This window comes from Phoenix dactylifera, unplaced genomic scaffold, assembly GCF_009389715.1.
Source record: "Phoenix dactylifera cultivar Barhee BC4 unplaced genomic scaffold, palm_55x_up_171113_PBpolish2nd_filt_p 000139F, whole genome shotgun sequence".
NCBI lineage: Eukaryota > Viridiplantae > Streptophyta > Magnoliopsida > Arecales > Arecaceae > Phoenix > Phoenix dactylifera.
The window spans coordinates 241,226-260,508 of NW_024067695.1; the positions used below are offsets into that span (position 1 = coordinate 241,226).

General features: G+C 37.5%; 1 protein-coding gene across 7 annotated transcripts; it reads right to left on the reverse strand.

The window, feature by feature from the left end:
- Window positions 1-836: 836 nt before the first annotated feature.
- LOC108511678 (VQ motif-containing protein 9) lies at window positions 837-10,791 on the reverse strand. Of its 7 annotated transcripts, none has more exons than XR_005507244.1 (4): window positions 10,310-10,791; window positions 6,172-7,068; window positions 2,456-2,520; window positions 1,954-2,371 (listed from the first exon to the last, which is right to left on the reverse strand). XR_005507244.1 is itself a non-coding variant. In XM_039116786.1 (2 exons), the coding sequence occupies exons 1-2, from the start codon at window positions 10,347-10,349 to the stop codon at window positions 6,227-6,229; spliced, it is 882 nt and encodes a 293-aa protein (XP_038972714.1). In that variant the 5' UTR covers window positions 10,350-10,790; the 3' UTR covers window positions 5,797-6,226. The 7 variants fall into 7 exon arrangements, 1 of the variants encoding a protein (XP_038972714.1); XR_005507243.1 differs by having other exon boundaries at window positions 2,456-2,529; XR_005507246.1 differs by lacking the exons at window positions 1,954-2,371; window positions 2,456-2,520 and adding an exon at window positions 837-1,824.
- Between the last annotated feature and the right edge of the window lie 8,492 nt (window positions 10,792-19,283).

Consider the following 19,283-nt stretch of genomic DNA (forward strand, 5'->3'; position numbering starts at 1 on the left):
CACTAAATTTGCACTTCATATTCACCACTAGTTCTCAATAACATAGCATTCTTCCTATCAAACTAAAAGAGAAAACTTCCTTTTATATAAATAAATATATATATATATATTACTTAAAAGATTTTTTTGAAAAAAATTAAGCCCATCATTTTAAAAATTTTATTTTGGAGAACCACACTTCTGTCTTTTCGTTCTTGTACTCTGTACTTCTTTCTGATCTCATATGCTAAGTACTGTATAGATCCCTGTTGTTTAAAAAAAAATAAAAAATAAAAAATTAGAAAAAAGTTAAAAAAGTATCACAAAATTACAAATCGGCATGCTTATCGGGACCATCCATCACAGAGATTTTGCAGTATAATATTTTTGTCTAGAAGGTGGCTTTTGCCGCTTGATTTCAGGCCCACAGATTTGATAAGATCGTGTTTCATCCACTCAGCTTTAAATGATGACCGCACTGGTGGACCCCCTAAAGGTCAGGGGCAATGGAATTATATATTTTAAGTAGCATGATTTATATATTTTAATAATTTATAATGTACCATCAAATATCTCTTCTATTAAGAAGACCCTCTCATCATCATCATCATAAAGTTGTATAGAAAATACCTTTATCTGCATCCACATCTTCTGGATAGAGCCGCTAGTATTTCTGGTAATAATATAATTTCCTATGTCTAAAAGTTAGTAAATATCTCGATACAATTTTTTTTTTAATTTACTGTGGTGGTAATAAATAATTAAGGAAAAGAGGAATATTTTAATACAATTATTAGACCCTTATTCTATAAATCTTGCAACATTCTAGAGCATTAAAATGGTAATAGAAATAGAAATTGGAATAAATGATTCCCATTACAGCCATTTGGTTAGAAAAAACTCCATTCCCATTCTAATTCTAGAAAGAATAAGAATGCTCAATCCCTCCAAAACTCAATTCTGATTCTTTCCTAGTATTCAAATTTCATTACGATTCTAATTTTAATCATGAACCAAATATGATAGAGAATATGGCCATTCTGATTTTAATCATGAACTAAATATGATAGAGAATATGGTCATTCTGATTCTAAAACTCGCTTGATGAAATGGCTGAGTTTGCAAAATGTGAAAACTGAGTTGGACAACCGGCAACAAAAATCTCTACCTAAAATATTAATGAGATCAGCATGATTAAATCAAATTAGATTTTTACTAATGAAAAACCAAAATAACCCATCTTAATACCAGACTTCGTATCGATACCAATATGTTACCATATTGATATGTCCAATACATATGCCGTACCAATTTAGTACCTATATGGTATGGTATGATCGGTATGTACTGGTATCAACCGATATGGCATTCTTTGATGAAACAATTGATATAGAAATGTATCTGGCCGCCCAATCCTAAGGCTTATCGGCCATAACAATTCCTTTCCCCCGAAGGAACGATTCCATCATTCGCAGGCTCCATGAAGATTGAATGGGGAACATCTAATTGAGTTCTAGCTTGGGCGAGATCACTTCAGCTGCATAGCAGCTCAAAGAATCATAAGGCCAACTTTGTTTTAGCTGTGGGACCGTCAACACTCCGGCATTAGGTAATCCAGCATACAGCCTAAGGTATTCCAGCATATACCTCAAATGCTATTGCAGCAACAAAACCATGGGCAAAGCTCCCCTGAACCATCCATTAAAAGAACTTTCTTGGATAACCTCTTGCATCAATCAGAGCAGCAGATGTTTTTTGCCAGTAAAACAAATTATGGAAGGGTCCAACCTCAAAATTCAGATAAATACCTGTTTCTATGTACCTCGGAGATATGGCTAAAAAACCCTGTTTGCAGAATTAAGATGGAATTAACCTCAATAAGCAACCGAAGAGGCCAAAGGGCCGTCTAAGTCTGATATGGATAAATCTATGAAAACTAGATACAGTCGGATATGACCCAGGTAGATTAGGATATTACAAAACAGTGTATGCATATGAACCACGTCTCCATCATAAAACAATTAGATAAAAACGAAAAATAATGCATACAAATTATAGTAGATTAAGAAAATGTCCATCCTCTATGTGGATTATACCTGGATCAAAACCCATAACGTCTCCCGCCTGGTACACTAATCAACCTAATGTGAACAGTGGGTCCAACAATGGAACAGGGAGGACCTTAAGAGATTAATATAACAAAAGAGGTTTGAGATAGATCGGTCACCCAGTGGTCAGCAACTCAGTTGCAGAATATGACTGACATGATGCTTAAAGCAAAATGATGTTAGAGGGACAGGAAGCAACAAAGTGGCTGCGAAAAGAGAAACCATGAAGGTTATGATGTTGATGGCAAAACATATCCATTAGCAAGCGTGCCAAGCCAGGTATCCTAAAAAGTTACAGAAAGCATGAGGTTTATCCAAAGAAATAATGAGTAGAGATCAAGGTTTGCAATCTCGGTAACAGAGCATACCACGGCAGGGATGAAGGCCACTTGATCAGGTTATTATGATTTTGATCCAACCTCTAAAGGAAACCCTGAGGCAGCTGTAAAACAGTCGAAGTAAACTGATAGTTTGATTCAATATTTACAATGCAAAACTATATGCCGAAGAATTTGGTAAAAAAAATACAAAGTGGACAGCAAGAAGCTAAACATGCGAAAAAAGTAAAAGAGCAGCAGCACCGCCTGCAAGCAAAGGCTGTGGAAAGGAGGCTCAACTGCAAAACAGAAGCAACTTGTAGATGCAAGCATTGTTTCAATTCAGCCAACATGTAGTTTCGTATCAGTATCTGGTACTCTTGATGCCATATATCATGCTTGACTGACCTACCCGAGCCTACTTGGCCCTTAAGTTGGAGAGCTGTGGGCTATCCTTCAGGGTGGGTTGAGTATAAGATGAAGCCGATGAAAGGAGAGCAGAACAATTAGGCAATAACCCTCGCACTATTGTCGGTTGCCAAACACTTTAACCTAATTACAAATCATAAGTTTCACAAACTATTAGTTGGTGTTTTTCTTTTTATAACTAATTTGGTATCAAATTACCTGTAATATGGCTTGTTTCATTATTTTAGATGAATTATTGCGCTTTAACTTGAGAAGATCAATGAATGATGTTGCGGAATTTGCAGGAAAATATTATCATGCTGCAATTAAATGGTTCTCCAAATAAATGCATAAGCATATCCATAGATTACCCTGTTCTTTTTCCCCCCTCGAAAGTGTTCAAGCCCTTACATATGTTCGCATGTATATATGTATGTCTAAGTATATATACGCATTTAGGCATACATATGCATGTATGGATATATGCACGTATATGTACTATAATTTAACATAATATACTTTAACCCAAGATTTACAAACTCGGCTTCACTTGTGATTCTGGTGGGGCAAAATTAGTTTTGGCTTCAGCAATTTCTATTTGATGTTTGATTTCAGATAGCCAAATATAATAGGGAAAATGAGAAAATAAAAGTCATCAAAAAATCACCCCAAAAAAAGCAATTTGGTACCATTTTACGGTCGATTGTGTTGGTTGAAATCTTTGGGTGTGTTACATATCTTCAGTGATCTAACAGAATGTAAACATTGTTATGAAATACTAAAAATAAGAGAAACAATAAGATATAAAAATTGAAAGAAGAGGAGTAGAAGATCATAAATTTAGAGAAAATATATTACATACCATTTGCCATTTGGGCAGATCACTATACATGATATGTATTCATGTTGAAATAAAAAGTTTTCTTTTGGTATATATTAAATTTTATACTGAATTTGGTCATTTTGATTGAAGGATGTAAGCTAATCAAAACTGAACCTATACCGATGAAACTACTGAAAAAACTCAGGCAGTTTCAGATCAATTTCTCTTGGAACTTTAAACACTTGCATGCTAGTTGCCTCCTAGAATGTTGCTGTAGTACATCATCACGTGTTTTGAAATGCAGGAACCAAATCCAACCGTAAATAGGGCTGGAAGTGGGCTTGGCTCGGCGAAGCAATGTCCCCACCCAAACCCAGCCTGAAACTTTTTTTTGGGTTTCGGGCTGAACTTAGAACCAAAATTTTTTCAATAATCGAAGCTCGAGCCTGACCCAAACCTAATTGGGCTGGCCCAAATTAGCTATTTGGGACAATAATAAGTCTGGCACGAACCTGATTGAAATTTAATATTTCATAATACTGCTTCACAAGAAAATGAGCTAGCTAAAAATTGGGCTTTCTCTAAATGATACATGATACATTATTTTCAGCTAAACCCATTTTACTTTGTCCTTTACTTTCTCGTTATTCCTCCAAATAACAACATACAAAAATAAATTCATTCAGGCTTGAATTCGGGCCTAAATTCAGACTCCGTTTCAAGCTTTATTTGCGCTCGGGCTTGAACAGGGCCAATGATATACTTGAGCTCGGCCCGACAAACAAATGGGCTCTACATGTAAGCCCAAACCAGGTCTGAACTTTTTCGGGTCTGGCCCAAACCCCGGCCCAGCCTGATGGACCTCAAGTTGGCCCGAGCCCATTTCTAGCACTATCTGTAAAAGATTATAAATATTTTATTACTGTGTTATATAACATCTTTTTAAGTGCTCATGCTTTTTTATTTCTTAGGCATCATTTCTTTGCTCTTGCACTCATCAAGCTGCTAAGGATTGTTTCAGAGGCTGAAGTCAAAAAATAGATGGATTATAGGTAAACGAGATTGAACAATTAGTTGATTAAAGCAAAAGCAACCCAATCCAATAGCAAAGAGAAACCAGGCTCATGTATTGCATCTTAGATGCAAAACGACAAGACTGACATTCGAGGTGTATGATAAATAAAATCTCAGTGGGTTAAATAGGCCTAAATTCAGCTTAAACCCAACTCAATAATACTATGGTCCAGATATCCGAATTTACGAGTTAGTTTTGGATCCCAAACCTAGGCCTGATTTCCCAACCTAACTGGGCAGTCTCTTGCAAACTGAACCCAATAACCCCAAGAAGACCAACTTTGAAGTTGATGAAAAAACAATCATAAGTTTGAGTTAATTCCATCAAGATTAGATCCAACTTCCAAGGTGACACAGCCACATCCAATAAATGGGTTGCGTTTAGGTTTAAATGGCATATCAAAACCAAAATAACCTAGATTTGGGCCATGCTAGGTAGGTGCAAACCTAGCATAATTTTATACACATCATGTTACGGGGTTCAGTCTCAAGGACAAACCGGCATTGGCATTATAAGGACCAAAAAAAAAAAATCATCAAGGCTCAGTCTCATCATTCTCCATTCATCCGCTCCAAAATTTAAATTTTATTTTGGGGAATTACATAAAAGGGCAATACAATAATCTTACCCCTATGTGGTTAGATACCATAAACAATGCCCAATCTCATCCCCAAAGCAAAGTATGCATGCACGCTTTTACGCTCAAGTGATGTTTCAGAATTTTCTTTACGATCATCAAAATTAACAATCCATTTGGTGCATACTAAGGAAGAACTAATTGATCGACCATCCAATTCAAGATAACTCCATTGCCAGATTGTAACCTTTAGGTGGCTGTCCCGTGCTAGTTTCCCAGGCAGCTCAAAAATAGTGATTTTAACTCCAAAAGTCACTCTCTAGTGGACAGGCAGCAGATCAAGGCAGGCTTATTCCAAATTATACAAACAAAGAACGGAACTATGAGAAAGCACAAGACAAGGCCAGCTTATTATACCGAGCTATTTGATTTCATGGATGACGGAAACGAGAAACAATTTGACCTTTTCTTATCCAATCTCTTATTTCACCTCAAAAGAGGGCTAAATAGGAGCATCAAAACCATTTCACCATAAGAAAACTTGTTGCACACTAACTTCTTCATAAACAGACCAAAGTACAATACAATTCAACACCATACCACCGTCATTTTACAAAAAATATGTATATGGATGTCTAACCAAAGGTATCATTCTTTTCAAGCACCAAACAACAACATTTTTGAAAGGGTTCTACGTCCACATCATCCATTTACAAAGATGAACATATTTTTTTCCACTTTCACCAGCATCAGATCTCTCCTGATGACTTCAAAAATGCTGATTAAACTTTAAGAGTACATATTTACAGGAATTTAAAATAACGAACGCATGGAAGGATATCAAAGATAAACCCTAGCAGATCTGCGGCAGAGAAGGGGCTTACCTTCTGAGCTGGAGAGCAGGCTGATCCAGAGAAAGGAAGCATCGGAGCCCTCCCTTCACGGATCCCCCAACCTCGGGCTCGGCAAGGGCACTCCTGGCGAGGTCGGGAACACCATGCCCGGCGAGAGCATCATCTGGTACGCTGACCGGGGAGACGGCAGGCACCCGAACCCTAACGGCGAAGTCGGCGGGGGGAGCAGCATCGCCGCCGCCGCCGCCGTCGGCGAGGGCACCAGCGGCGGCTGCCCGCCCCCGCCGCTGTGGAGGCGGCGCATGTAGGCGGAGATGGGCGACTCCGCGGCGGCGCTGACGGTGGGGAAGGGGGGGAGCGGGGAGAGGGGGGGCCTCGTCCAGACGTCGGCAGCGGAGGCGGCCGGCGGCGGGGGCGCGGGGGTAAGTGGAGAGTGCTGGGGTGCTAGATGGGCGAGGGGCGGCGGACGGATGCGATGGAGGCGGGAGGTGGCGGCAGGAGCGGCGGCGGGAGGGGGAGGAGGAGGAGGAGGCGCCGCCGGGCGGGGGTGGTGGTGGACGGGGGATCCGGTGAGCTTCTGGACGACGTCGCGGAAGTCGTTCTTGTCGATGTTGTAGACGGGGGGCTGCGACTGCTGGGGCGGAGCGCCGCCGCTATTTATCGCGGCGGGCGGCGGGGAGGGGCGGGCGGAGTTAGGGTTTGGATTTTTGGTGAGTGGCTTAGAGATCTTATAAGAGGCCTTGTTGAGGGACTTGAGGGAGGTTCGGATGTGAGAGCTAGTGGTGGTGGTGGAGGAGGAGGAGGAGGAGGAGGTGGTGGTGCTAAGAGAGCTGCTGGTATTGGCGGCGGCGGCGGCGGCGGGATTGGGGATGGTGGTGGAGGAATGACAGCTTTTTTCCATGATACCTGGGGACCTCTGAATCCTGCCTATAAAGAGAGGAAATCTATGCTAAGGAGATCAGAGTGATAGAGAGGGTAGGATTATAATCCAACAACAAACTCTCCTCCCTTTCTTTCTTGGGGGGATCCTAGCAAAAAATATACATATATAACAGCTGTCTGCGGGGGGTTGGCTGTGAGTTTTATAGAGCTCAGCTCCGCTGGTTGTGATGAGACGGGAGAGGAAGAGTAGAAGGTTTCGAGAGTGCTGATGGGTTGGCGAATGGTGTGAGAGGACCGAGCTTGGGGGGTTGTTGGCGTCTCTTGTAAGAGTTAATTACATGGAATTGTTGTGTAGTGAGTGACTATTGACGTAACAGAGAGTATGTGCTCGGTATTTGCATTTTTATCTGGGAGGAGGCGTTACATGTTTGTTGAATAAACTTGTTCTACAAGGACTGCTTATTTTTGTCCTGTAATCGTCTTGCTTGCTATTGAGTAATGAGTATAATAAGCTAGAAATATCATTCATATTTAGGATTGTTAATGTTAAACTATTTACTTGCTAATGACTGTGAATATAATTATTATACACTGCCGTTGCTGGCTTCTCCCTCATTTTCTCTTAAAAACTTATTATATGATGTCATTGATGTCAAACACAATGTTAGCACATGCAATGTGGAGCATTCAATGCAAGTTTGTTATAGAAATATTAGAAATATATTTTTTAAAATTATTAGAAATAATTTTTTCCCGGAATGGATGAGGTATCTACTATATAGGCAATTTTATACTCTACAAAAGGAAAGTACTCCTTTACCGCCAATTTTTTTTTTAAAAAAATATCCTCGCCGATATCCATAGAGACTAGTATTTTTGAGAAGAAAAACTTTTGGTCCCAATGAATAACGGAAGGGCACCGGTCTCTATGACTAAGTTTTTTTTTTATTTTTTTACTTTATATATATTTAGTACGGAGGCATTCAAAAAAAATTAAAATTGCAACATATCCCAGAGCGAAAGCTCATTTTCTCCGATTTAAAAAATGTTTTTGGAGTCGCCGACCATATACTAGGCCTAAGCCTTGGCTAGATACATCCTTTGTTAGGAATTTCAAGTACCAAAGAAACATTAAATAGGTTGTGAATCATGTAATATCTCAGCAAAATTTTGTGGAACTGTATAATTTTTTTTTATGTGGATATGTTGTTATTTGGAGCAAGAATATTATTTATCGTCTCCGTGCATGACACGTGGCGGTCATCTAAGGCACCGGATAAGGTTGCGAGGAAGGGCAAGAACACGTGCAAATAGTTAAAGTGAGAGGTTGGGGAGAGGACAAGCGTAGAGGGAGACCGTCAAAAGGATGCGTTTTGGAGACGTCGGATGGCGACAACGTCTAGGCGATGTGGAAAGGCACGTGACGAAGGCTGTAGTTTTTGGGTTCCCGTGGATTTTATAATCCTTCATTAAAATAAAGGACCCCATGAAAAGGAGGTGCCTTGACTTGAAAGCACGCCTTTTTGACCGAGTTTGGTGCGGCTCCCTCGTAAAATTTTATTTGGTGTAGTGTCTCTTGGGAAACGTTGGAGAGGGGGGCTGTGATCGACCGTTAATCAATTGGGTGGCTGCAATTGATCTGTGTCCGGTACATGGGATGAGGGGGACCCACATAGACGTGACGCCTGCGAGACCAGAAGAATCCGTGTGCTGCCAAAATCCGGTTTGACGCATCATCACTGAGATCAGCTAAAGATGAGTCCTACCGGATACCAAAGGCAGAAGCCACAGAGCACTGCATGTGTCCCGAATTAGATTAACAATGATCCCTCTAGTTTGTTACAACTTTTTTCCCCACCCTCAATGAGACCGCTTGCGTAATTGTGTTAAATTATACATACATACATACATACATATATATATATATATATATATATATATATACATATATATATATATACACACACACATGCATACATGCATGTACATCCATATCTATACATATATACATATATACATATATACATATATACATACATATCTATACATATGTACATATGTATACATGCATACATGCATACATACATATGTATACATGCATACATGCATAGATATATATGTGTACATGTATGGATAGATAGATATATATGTGTATACATGCATATATATGTGTATATGTGTATACATGCATATATATGTGTATATGTGTATGTATCCATATATATGTGTATATGTGTATGTATACATATATATGTGTATATGTGTATGTATACATATATATGTGTATATGTGTATGTATACATATATATATATGTATATGTGTATGTATACATATATATATGTGTATATATATATATATATGTGTGTGTGTGTATATGTATGGATAGATAGATGGATGGATAGATATTTATTTTCTAATGTCGCAGTTCTCTAATTTCCACAATGTGCACACCTACTTTTGAATTAGCTATCTAGCTAGCAATCTTTCAAAATCATGTGATGCACTTAGTTATGTTTAATTTAAACCAAGCATGGAGTCGGTTCTAAAAATATTGGTGTGTATAAAAATTAATTTTTGCAGCAAAGCAAAATATTTGATTTGTGCCAAGATATATATGGGTGATTGTGCTGGTTATGTACTAGTTTATAGTTGAACAATTTATTGTGGGATGTAGATCATCTCCTAATCTTACTCTAACCTGCCTTGGCTTGGTTGTACATTTATTCAGGGGCGGCCCAATACATTTGGGGGCCTAAGGCGAACTTGCTAAGGAAGGCATTTTTTTTTAATGATGAAAAAATTTAATAAGTATAAAATATTTTAAAATTTTACTAAAAATAATTCTGGGTAGTGTTTTGATGGTTTTAGATTTAATAGAGAAGGGTCCTAGGGGCTGTAACATTGGCTGTTCAAACAAAATTCTTATTCATTGAGTGGTTTATTCAAAAAAAATATGAAATAAGTTTTCTAAGGTTAACACAAATAAATAAAATATAGCCTATCTATAACCTATATTAAGAGACAATCCAGAGAGGGGCAAGAAACTGTGTTTCTTGACAGTTTGCTTGGGTGAGAACTTACGAAACCTCGACGCCTAAAAACAAGCAACTCATATTCACTTTAATATAAACCATCAGACAGAAAGGGGCAAAAAAAATGTAAAAAAAAAGCTATTTTTATATCAGAAGACCATAAAAATAAGAAGAACAACAGAGAGAGAACCTATCTAGACCAATTAGTGTGATCAAAGCAAAGGGCGAATTCATCCAAAGAGTTATAGATTACCCTTGATTCCAAGAGATGTTTGGCCGGATCCGACGGCCATCAGAGCGTACTCGATCTGCACCAGCTTCTCCAAAGGGCTGAATCAAGAAACATGAGTTAGGTTCTGGGGATTCGAGGGTTCGGGAGAAGGATTGGAAAGGGGTGGAAGGAATTAGCGTCGCTTAAGGAATCCCTCTTTCTCCCCAGATCTGGCATTGGCTGCCCTATCCTCCTTAGATCTGCGATGTTGTCATGCTGACCCTCCTCCGCAGACCTTGTGGCTCACCCCCCACCACCCAAAATCTGCGATGGGGGCCCTTCAAGACGATTAATTTTTAAAAAAAATCCGTTCAAGACGATTAGAAGAGAAGAGAGACTCTTCTTCCTCCCTAACGTGGATCGGAAGACTAGATAAGGAGAAGGAGAGAGAGAGAGAGTGATATTAAGGAAGGAAGAAGACGACGCCGCGCTGGAGACGAGTGGATGTTTTTATCCGAAGTGGGATTTGAGAATAGCGAAGGTTTCACTGTTTCCCGGTAATTTTACTGTTTGCGGGCGGCAGTGGGCCTTTCTTCCTAAGGCCCCGACGGTAATTTTAGATTTTACTGTAGCTTTTGCCTGCGGTGGGCTTTCCTCTGGTCTAGGAGCGCCAGTGTAACTGTTACTCTTGTTTAATACTCGTGAATAAACTAGCAGAGAGAGAGAGAGAGAGACAAAAAGGCTTGGAAATATGCTACAATGATTCTTGCCAAACTAAATTGATCATTAGGCTAGTTAAAATCAGATAAGTGCATGCCAAGCTAACAAACATTAAAATAGGTGATGTAGGATAACAAGCCATAATAACAAATTAGTTGTTTAAATGTTTGAGTCTCGATAATAAATTGAAATAATATTTTCTTCTCTGGACTAGAGATCTTTTTTGAAAAAAATAAGCATGTGCGGGGTTGGGCTTGTCCCTTCCTCCTCCTGCTCCCTTTTTTTAGCAAAAAAAAAAAAAAAAAAAAAAGCATGCAGAAGGGTATGTCCAAGGGTTTTAACCTAATGTCATCACGGATAGGTGTCACCTGTCCTTTTATGATTTAAGAGTTCACATTATGTGTACAGCTCACATGCCTAAACTACTCATTAATAATAAAGACATCGCATCATTTGTTATTGAGTTTAAAAGTCCTGATAATTTGTAGATTCCATATATATGCCAAAACTCAGAGTTTATAAATTATTTTAGTATTTGGTAAACCTGTTTTATATTATACAACACCAACTCCCTAATATAATCTCCATTTTAAGCACTAATGTATTTTTCTTACCCTTTATTAGTGTACCTGTCAACTGTGAGGTGAAGAATAGAATCCTCCTTACATAAATTTTATTAAATTTCAAAAATTACAAAATACAAATGTATCTTGTTTTTATAGTCGCAACGATTACTCATGCTATAGTTATCAATATGATGATGAAAAATATTTACAAATTTTGATATTTTTATTCATATCATGGATGTCAAATCATTTAATAAATTTTTTTTCAACTATATTTATCTTTTCCTCAATTTTCTTTTTCTAGGAGCAATGCCACAAGACGATGTTCCTAAAATAAATTTTTGTGATCAACAAGCAGTACTAATCTCAAGAATGATTTCAATAACAAACATGGGAGTGCCATAAATATTGCTGCTAATGGTGGAGGGGAGAACATAATTCTGCTATCATGAACATTGAAATAATGCGCATTAAAGCTATTTTCTCATATTTCTCTCTCTTTTTTTCGTCTATTTCTCAGCTATCTTTCTCAAGACAGACTGCCTACATCATTTCATCATAATTGCAATGAAATGGCAGCTCTCTACCAGCTCTAATGCTCTTCGTAGTGTCGAATATAGATACCTTTAATAAGAATCTTTAAACTTTAGATTGCATCACTCACGTGAGAGGACCAGGGAGAAATGTTTTAAGTTGACTAAAATATGGGCGATGACACAATTGTCGCGATTGATTTGAAAGAAGCCAAACGGTAACATTCAGCCATGAAGTCTTCAACTCTCGAGTGAGATGCATGAAGAAGATTTCCAAGGCCTACGTAAGATTACAAAATTTTCAATTTGTTTCTTCCAAACCTTAGAAGTCCGGGCTATGATTACACCGTTTCCAATGGATCTCCAAGTTGCTCATATTTTATGAACTTTCAAAGTCCAACGAAGGTTGTTATTTTAAAACAAAAGAGTTTTGATAATGACTAATTTTGAATTGAAATGAAAACCAACAATTGAAACAGCGCATGCCCCATATTTTATCAAGCCAAAGAAGATTAAAATAGTCATATATCATGATATCATAATATTTATTCTCAATGCAAATCCACTGTATGCTACTTGGATACATTTGTTCGGGTGACCATTGGCAAGCCAATTTCAATACCATGATTATTAGAAGTTAATGCATCTACAGATTGCAATCTACTTATATTCCTAATGCATGGGCTTTGTAGTTTCTTCCATTCTTCTCTTTTTATCTTTTTTTTAATAATGATGGCTTAGCTTGTTATTGTTTTTTTTTTCAACATGCCGTATATGTTATGAATTTATTTGCTATATTTAGTATCTGATTTTTATGTAGCTTTAGTTAATATCTTACAGGGATTGTTTTGCAAATTGAGTAGTTCAAGCAATCAGATTTTGTTGAAACTAACTATGCCCATTTCCGGGCTTAGCAAAATTTTTAAATATGTTTCCAATTTCTTTGTGTGCAAGAGCATCTTTGCCCTGTACAAGTTGTATCAGTGCTTTGGCAATTGGTTCAGGTTACTTTAACCTAGAGTTGGACTGTTTTTTTCTGGTTGGGTCTAGGATGAGGCTCCATTGCTGCAAAAGCAACAATGTCCCCAATTTGATATTCAGGAATGATACAATAACATAGGCAAAAAGAAAAAGCTAGAAAATTTAATAACTTCGAACTCTTAAAAAATAAACATTCACATGACATTAAAATAAAAATATTATTTAGCATTGCAATCAATCTGTATTAGATTAGCATCCCGACTAAAATGAAATGTTTAATAGAGATTGGAGCATAATTATCCAGTAAAGTTGAAGCCAGAGTATTTTTACAAAAAAAAAAAAAAAAACATAAAGTATGTTTTTGCCATATGAAAATGAAGTGATCTTTTCCGCAAAATATCTAATATTTATTTTAGCAGCAAAAAATCAATTGGCAACAATTGAAAGAAAGTAATGAGTATCTCAGAAAATACTTCAAATTTTGGCAGATAGCCATGATTTCTTTTTTCCATTAGCACCTGAACGATATCTTCATCTTGCAATCAATAATCTGTACGTGGAAGGACCAAGGAAGACTTTGCTGAAGCACCAAAGGAAGTGTCAAAGAGACATCGTCATGGTTTACAATGAGAATTTGGGCTAAATATCATAACCATGAAAGCAACGCAAATACAAAACAAAATTTGAATGTCTTCTTTCTCCACCAGTCTAATATTCTTTTGGGATATTCAACATGAGTTGTTAGCTACCTTCGTCAGAAAAAAAAAAAAAGAAGAGTTGCTAGCTACCTAACCACGCATTTGTTTGGGATTAAAGGGCACTCGACTTGTTCAATGAAATGTAAGGTGGGCGTCCACTGATTTTCTCCTTAAAAGATATAAAAAACTTCTTGGAAAAGGATTATAAAAGGATTTCAAGAAATGTATGTCACGGTTCATTCAAGAAAGAGACCCCAAAAATGATATATTTTATCATAACTCCCATACGAGGCTAAGAAGATACCCAATGCCTCCTACTCTAGATAGGAACGGGAGGCTCTTGGCTGCTTCAAACCTCAAATCGATTCCTAACAACGTTTATATTGTTTTTATTATGTCAATATTAATGCCTTGCAGCTTGCATGTCTTTATAAATGGAGATCCATATTATTTGACGTTTGATTTAAATTATCTTAATGCAAATATCTTGATAATGACTATTTGGTTCCAAATTATAGAAACAATAATCACATGCCTTGATAGAAACCGATCCTAAGAAGATGAGAATAGGTATCAAAATATAATCTCTAGCATCGTCGTCGTACAAACTCATAAGTGCACTTCCAAGGAACTTTTACTTGAGCTAAACAAGAGTCGGCTAGGTGGATAGGGGATTAATGTTGCTCAAGCAAGTAGGGCGTAGAAAGTCTCATGAGAACTTTATCCAAGTAACATCAATTGAACAACAACCTTAATTATCAGGATATTAATTAAATTACTTGCAGATAAGAATGATTAGGTTGCAGACTTGCAGTTCCACATAATTGTCATCTTTAGTGATAATAATTACAACAAGAATGAAGGTCTAAACTGATAGCCGAAGAAAATTGGACGTCTAGAACAGCCATCTGCAGAATGCCTTCTCATAAAAGAGAAACTCATGAGCTGCGAGTCTGGCCTTTCTTCGCTTGATGGACTGCTCCAATTTCATGCTCTCTTTTCCTACTTTCAATTAATGGGCCGTTTGCTAAGTAACCTTATAAATGAAGGCATTACAACGTTATTGTTGCATTCAAAAGGTCGCAATCTGGTTGGGAGCAGTACTAGTTCAGGTCTGGCACTCAGTGGAAACAAATGGTTTTGTTGGAGCTTGGTGCAATTTCCTACGGACTCTGAGATTATGTCGAACTCAAAAGTTGTCATGAAGCATAAGCAGATGTAATTCTATTTTGGAGCATTCTAAAAGCATTATTATTAGCAGCCATGGTGATTTTGAAAAGCAGCAGTTGATCAATCGCAGCCTTCATAAAGAGAAAGAGGATCGAGGAGGAGGAGGAGGAGGAGAAGAATGATGGCAATGATTGATGAACCTCTTTAGAACCCTGAGCTGAAGTGGATTTGAATTCGTCACCGTCTATTAAAGATTATGGAGGAAAACAAGATGGCGCTCCACAGTTTTTAAGTTGTACAAGGTTATGATTGCAAAAAAAAATTTCAAGATAATTGGGAGCTATATAATGTATGAAAGGAGGGTTTGCAACTAGTAATTGACTGCTGTTTGTTCCATTTTCTGAATGAATGAACGATGATTCCCCATCTTTTTTTACATGGGGGAAAAAATTAAAAGAAAGGAAGAAGAAGAGAGGAAAAGAAACTAGTAACTACTGAACCTAAACTAATGAACATTATGACTAATAGGAATTATCTGTTTGATGGAGCTGGGGCCCCGTCCCACACAACAAGGCCCAGATTATTTCAAATTAACGTAAGGCTTGCTCCATTTGGCCCATTTCTGGGCCCTAATTTAAGGAGAAGCAGCTGGAACATTGTCCATTGTTTATGTACTTAGGCTCCATTTGGTAGAACTGTTGGCACTAGAGTTTTTAAAAGTAGAGCCTTTTGAAGTAGAGTTTTTATAAACAATTATTTATTATTTGATAATTATATTTCTAAAGTGCTATGGAACTTTAGTATGTATTTGACAAACAAACCAGAAAAGTACTTTTAGTAAGACAAAATAACCATAAAGGACATTGCATAGTATTATACAACAGAGTATAATAAAATATAATATATATTAATACTTAAATATATGATATAGTATAATATTATTGTAATGTAATATAATATTATTCTAATATAGTTAATATCATATTGTATACTATAACATAATAATATAATATAATTTGATATTATATAACATAACATATCAACGTATTATGATAGAATATAATATAATATTATATTTATAGTATAATATAATAATTTGATATAAAATATTATAATAATTATTATTATATATTAATATTCTATTAATATAATATTTTTAGGAACTAATTTTTGGAAAAAAATATAGAGGCGCACAATCATACTTACAAAAGTGAGTTTTTACGATTTTTTTCTAATGCTTTTCTTGTTTAAAACAATGGATAAATAAATGGAGAAAAGAAATAATATCTTGATGGTGTGGCAAGAGAGAAAGCTAAGACTGATTAGGATTTTTTGTTTGTTAGGGCTCCTACAGATTTTTTTTCTTCGTGCATTATGATATAAAGAGACACTTTCTGTAGTTATATAATTTTATCATAGATATTTTAGTTTAAAAAAAATATAATTTTAAAACAACTTTTCGGCGTGTGCTAAAAGTACTTTTTCGAAGAAGCTTTATTTTAAAGCTTCTTCCAAGTAGACATTTTCAGCTTTCTGGCAAAGCTAAAATAACTATTTGATTTTTTTACCAAACACCCATATTCCATGCAAAAATACTTTTGAAAGACCAAAAAGCATACTTTTGGAGGGCTGAAAGTATTGTCTACCCACCAAAAGCTCTACCAGAGGGACCTTAACCAATTAGCCATTTGCACCTCAAATTTTGGGCCCATACAAAATAAAGGGGCCATTCATAATTTGTACGTTGCCAAAATAAAATTGAACATTAACAGACATGAGAGTTAAATTTGGTTTTTGGTCCAAAAACAGCGTTCTATACATGCAGCAATTTTGGAGTTTGGGACCTTAGAGAAGCAGGCTGATGTTATAAATAAATAATACAATGACAAGTATTGTTCTTGGGATGAAAATTATGGAAAATGCCTTTTCTACCTGTTAAATCTCCGATAAGGGGAGGCTTTGGCTTTGGGTAAATTATCGTGTAACTTGCATCGATAATTTTTCCATATATATGAAGACTGCAATTAGAGTGGCCCTATGACTGCTTGATAAATGGATGCGCATAGGATGGATTCTTCGAAGAACAAAAATCCTCCGGTGAGGTTACCAAATTATGTCATCCGGGGAGAGACTCCCGGCGTACCATATTCCCCATCTCGTGACTCTCACGGCATCCTCAAAACTTACTTGAACCCGAGGTCTTTGTCTCGCCACCACCGGCTACTACCTCACAGCACCATCATCCTCTTCGTGTGAGAATGATAGCATGAGCAAGAGGTCGGGTCCATCTTCTTTTTTTTTTTAATTGAAACGACAAATTTTATATAGCTCTAACGTGAGTACATTATACCAAATCACGATAAAGAAAAAAGTACAATAGAGAAGGTATGTCTACTGTAGACGTCGAAAGAACATCTCCAGATTGTTGGGCAACAAAGAAGGCGATCCAATCTGCTGCCCTGTTTGTCTCCCTAAATATATGTACTATCTGAAAATTGCCCATCTCCTGAGCCAATATGCAAATCTCCCGGATAAGAGAATGACCATCCCGTATCTATCCACACCATAAATCTAATCAATCACCACCGATATACCCGCTCTGTGCTAAGCACCCGCCTCGTATAGGATAAGTCCTTCCAAGCTGCCCGAAGCTCTGCCCCAATAACCGCGAGTCCTGGCGAGCGGTGCCCACCAGCTGGTATCATCCTGTCAAGAGAGTCTCTGATGAAGTCAATCTAGCTCGGATGAAGTACTAAGGAGGCTCCGGTGTGTATTGCCCGGTTCTATACTACATATTAACAAAATAACAGCATTGACTATGTATTACTTAGTTTGAGGTGTGTATCGAGAAAGTATAAGATATGCACCGACAAAATAATAGATGTGTATATATGAACTATTGGATAGGTCTCATCATACCAAGAAAGCTCATTGTGTATTAGTTAGCATAGACTATGTACCGGAAAAACAATAATTAAACGATGTATTCTCTCAATTTAAGGTGTGTATCGATAAAAAATAAGATATATATTAGTAATGTATTGGGTATGTATCATTGAATTAGTAGGACTCCGTCGGTCTATCGTCAATCAAGACTTTCTGAAATTTCTTGTTGGGGCCTGGTATGGATTTGCATTGGTGCTAGGGTCTTCTTTTGTGAAGCCCAAGCGTTGGGAGAGGACGAGATCCGTTCATAATCTTACGTGGGTGAGATCGAAGGCCGATTTGATTGAATTGGACCTTCTAAGCCCAATATTGTTGCAACCACTACTCTCGAAGGAAAAGGTGGCGGACCATAAGGAAAGGGCATAGGATTGTATAGAGATGGAGTATTTAGGATGTGGGGTGGGGAGGGGGATCAGCAATAGTGTTGGAGGAGGGGAGTGTGGTCGCCATTGAGGCCCCTCTTCTTGTTCATCTCTTTGCTCCTTTCTTTTTCTCTTACTTGTTTCGATTAGTACTGACTCTATTAAATAATTTTATTTTTAATTTATATTATATGTGCTTTAGGATCCATGAGGTGGGGTACCTAGCACGCGAAGAGGCCCTTCCTAGATGTTATGCTCTAGTGACCTCAAACAACTTAGTGGAAAGCTTTTTAATTAGCATAATTTTAGCAAATTTTGTAGGAAAATAGTAGGTTATTGTGCTAGTTCTAAAAGACTGCTGTGTCAGTTATGCATTTCGCTCTTTGTTTTTTTTTTTTTGTACAACAACTGCTCACACTGCTATAGGGTGAGTCAACCAACAGAGTCTAGAAAAAGGAGATGACGCAAGGGTGGAGGGGCGGCTACAAAATATGTCCAAAAAATCACTCTTGAATAGTGAGCAGCGAAGGAGGCGGCCCCTTCTATAGTCCTGTTTGCCTTCCAGTACCTGAGGAGTGGATGGCCATCGCCCCTCCATTCCTCATCCCGAATCCACTCGACCACCATCGTTGAGTCTCCTTCTAGAAAAATGTTGTCAACCTCTAGAATGCGCCTCATGAAGGTGATGCCCTCCGCTTTTTAACCAACAATTCTATACTAAAATAGATTTTTTTACCTTACAACAAAGGATATCATTACCCATTCCGAAGTATCCAACTCAAGATACATTAGAATGGTATAAGATTGGTTCAAATAAAATGAAGGTTCGAGATATGCATAGGTATCTTCTTGCTGCCCCTGAGGAGGATATTGGCACTAGTAGAACCTTGTCTACTATTTGGAAGATGATTGCAGATCCCGGAGTTAAGCTCTTCCCGTGGAGAATGGCATAGACTTCCTTGCAAATCTCTATTAGCTGAAAGAGGACTCATTGATGAACGCTCAGCTAGTTGTGATGTATGTGGCCTTCTTGAAGACGT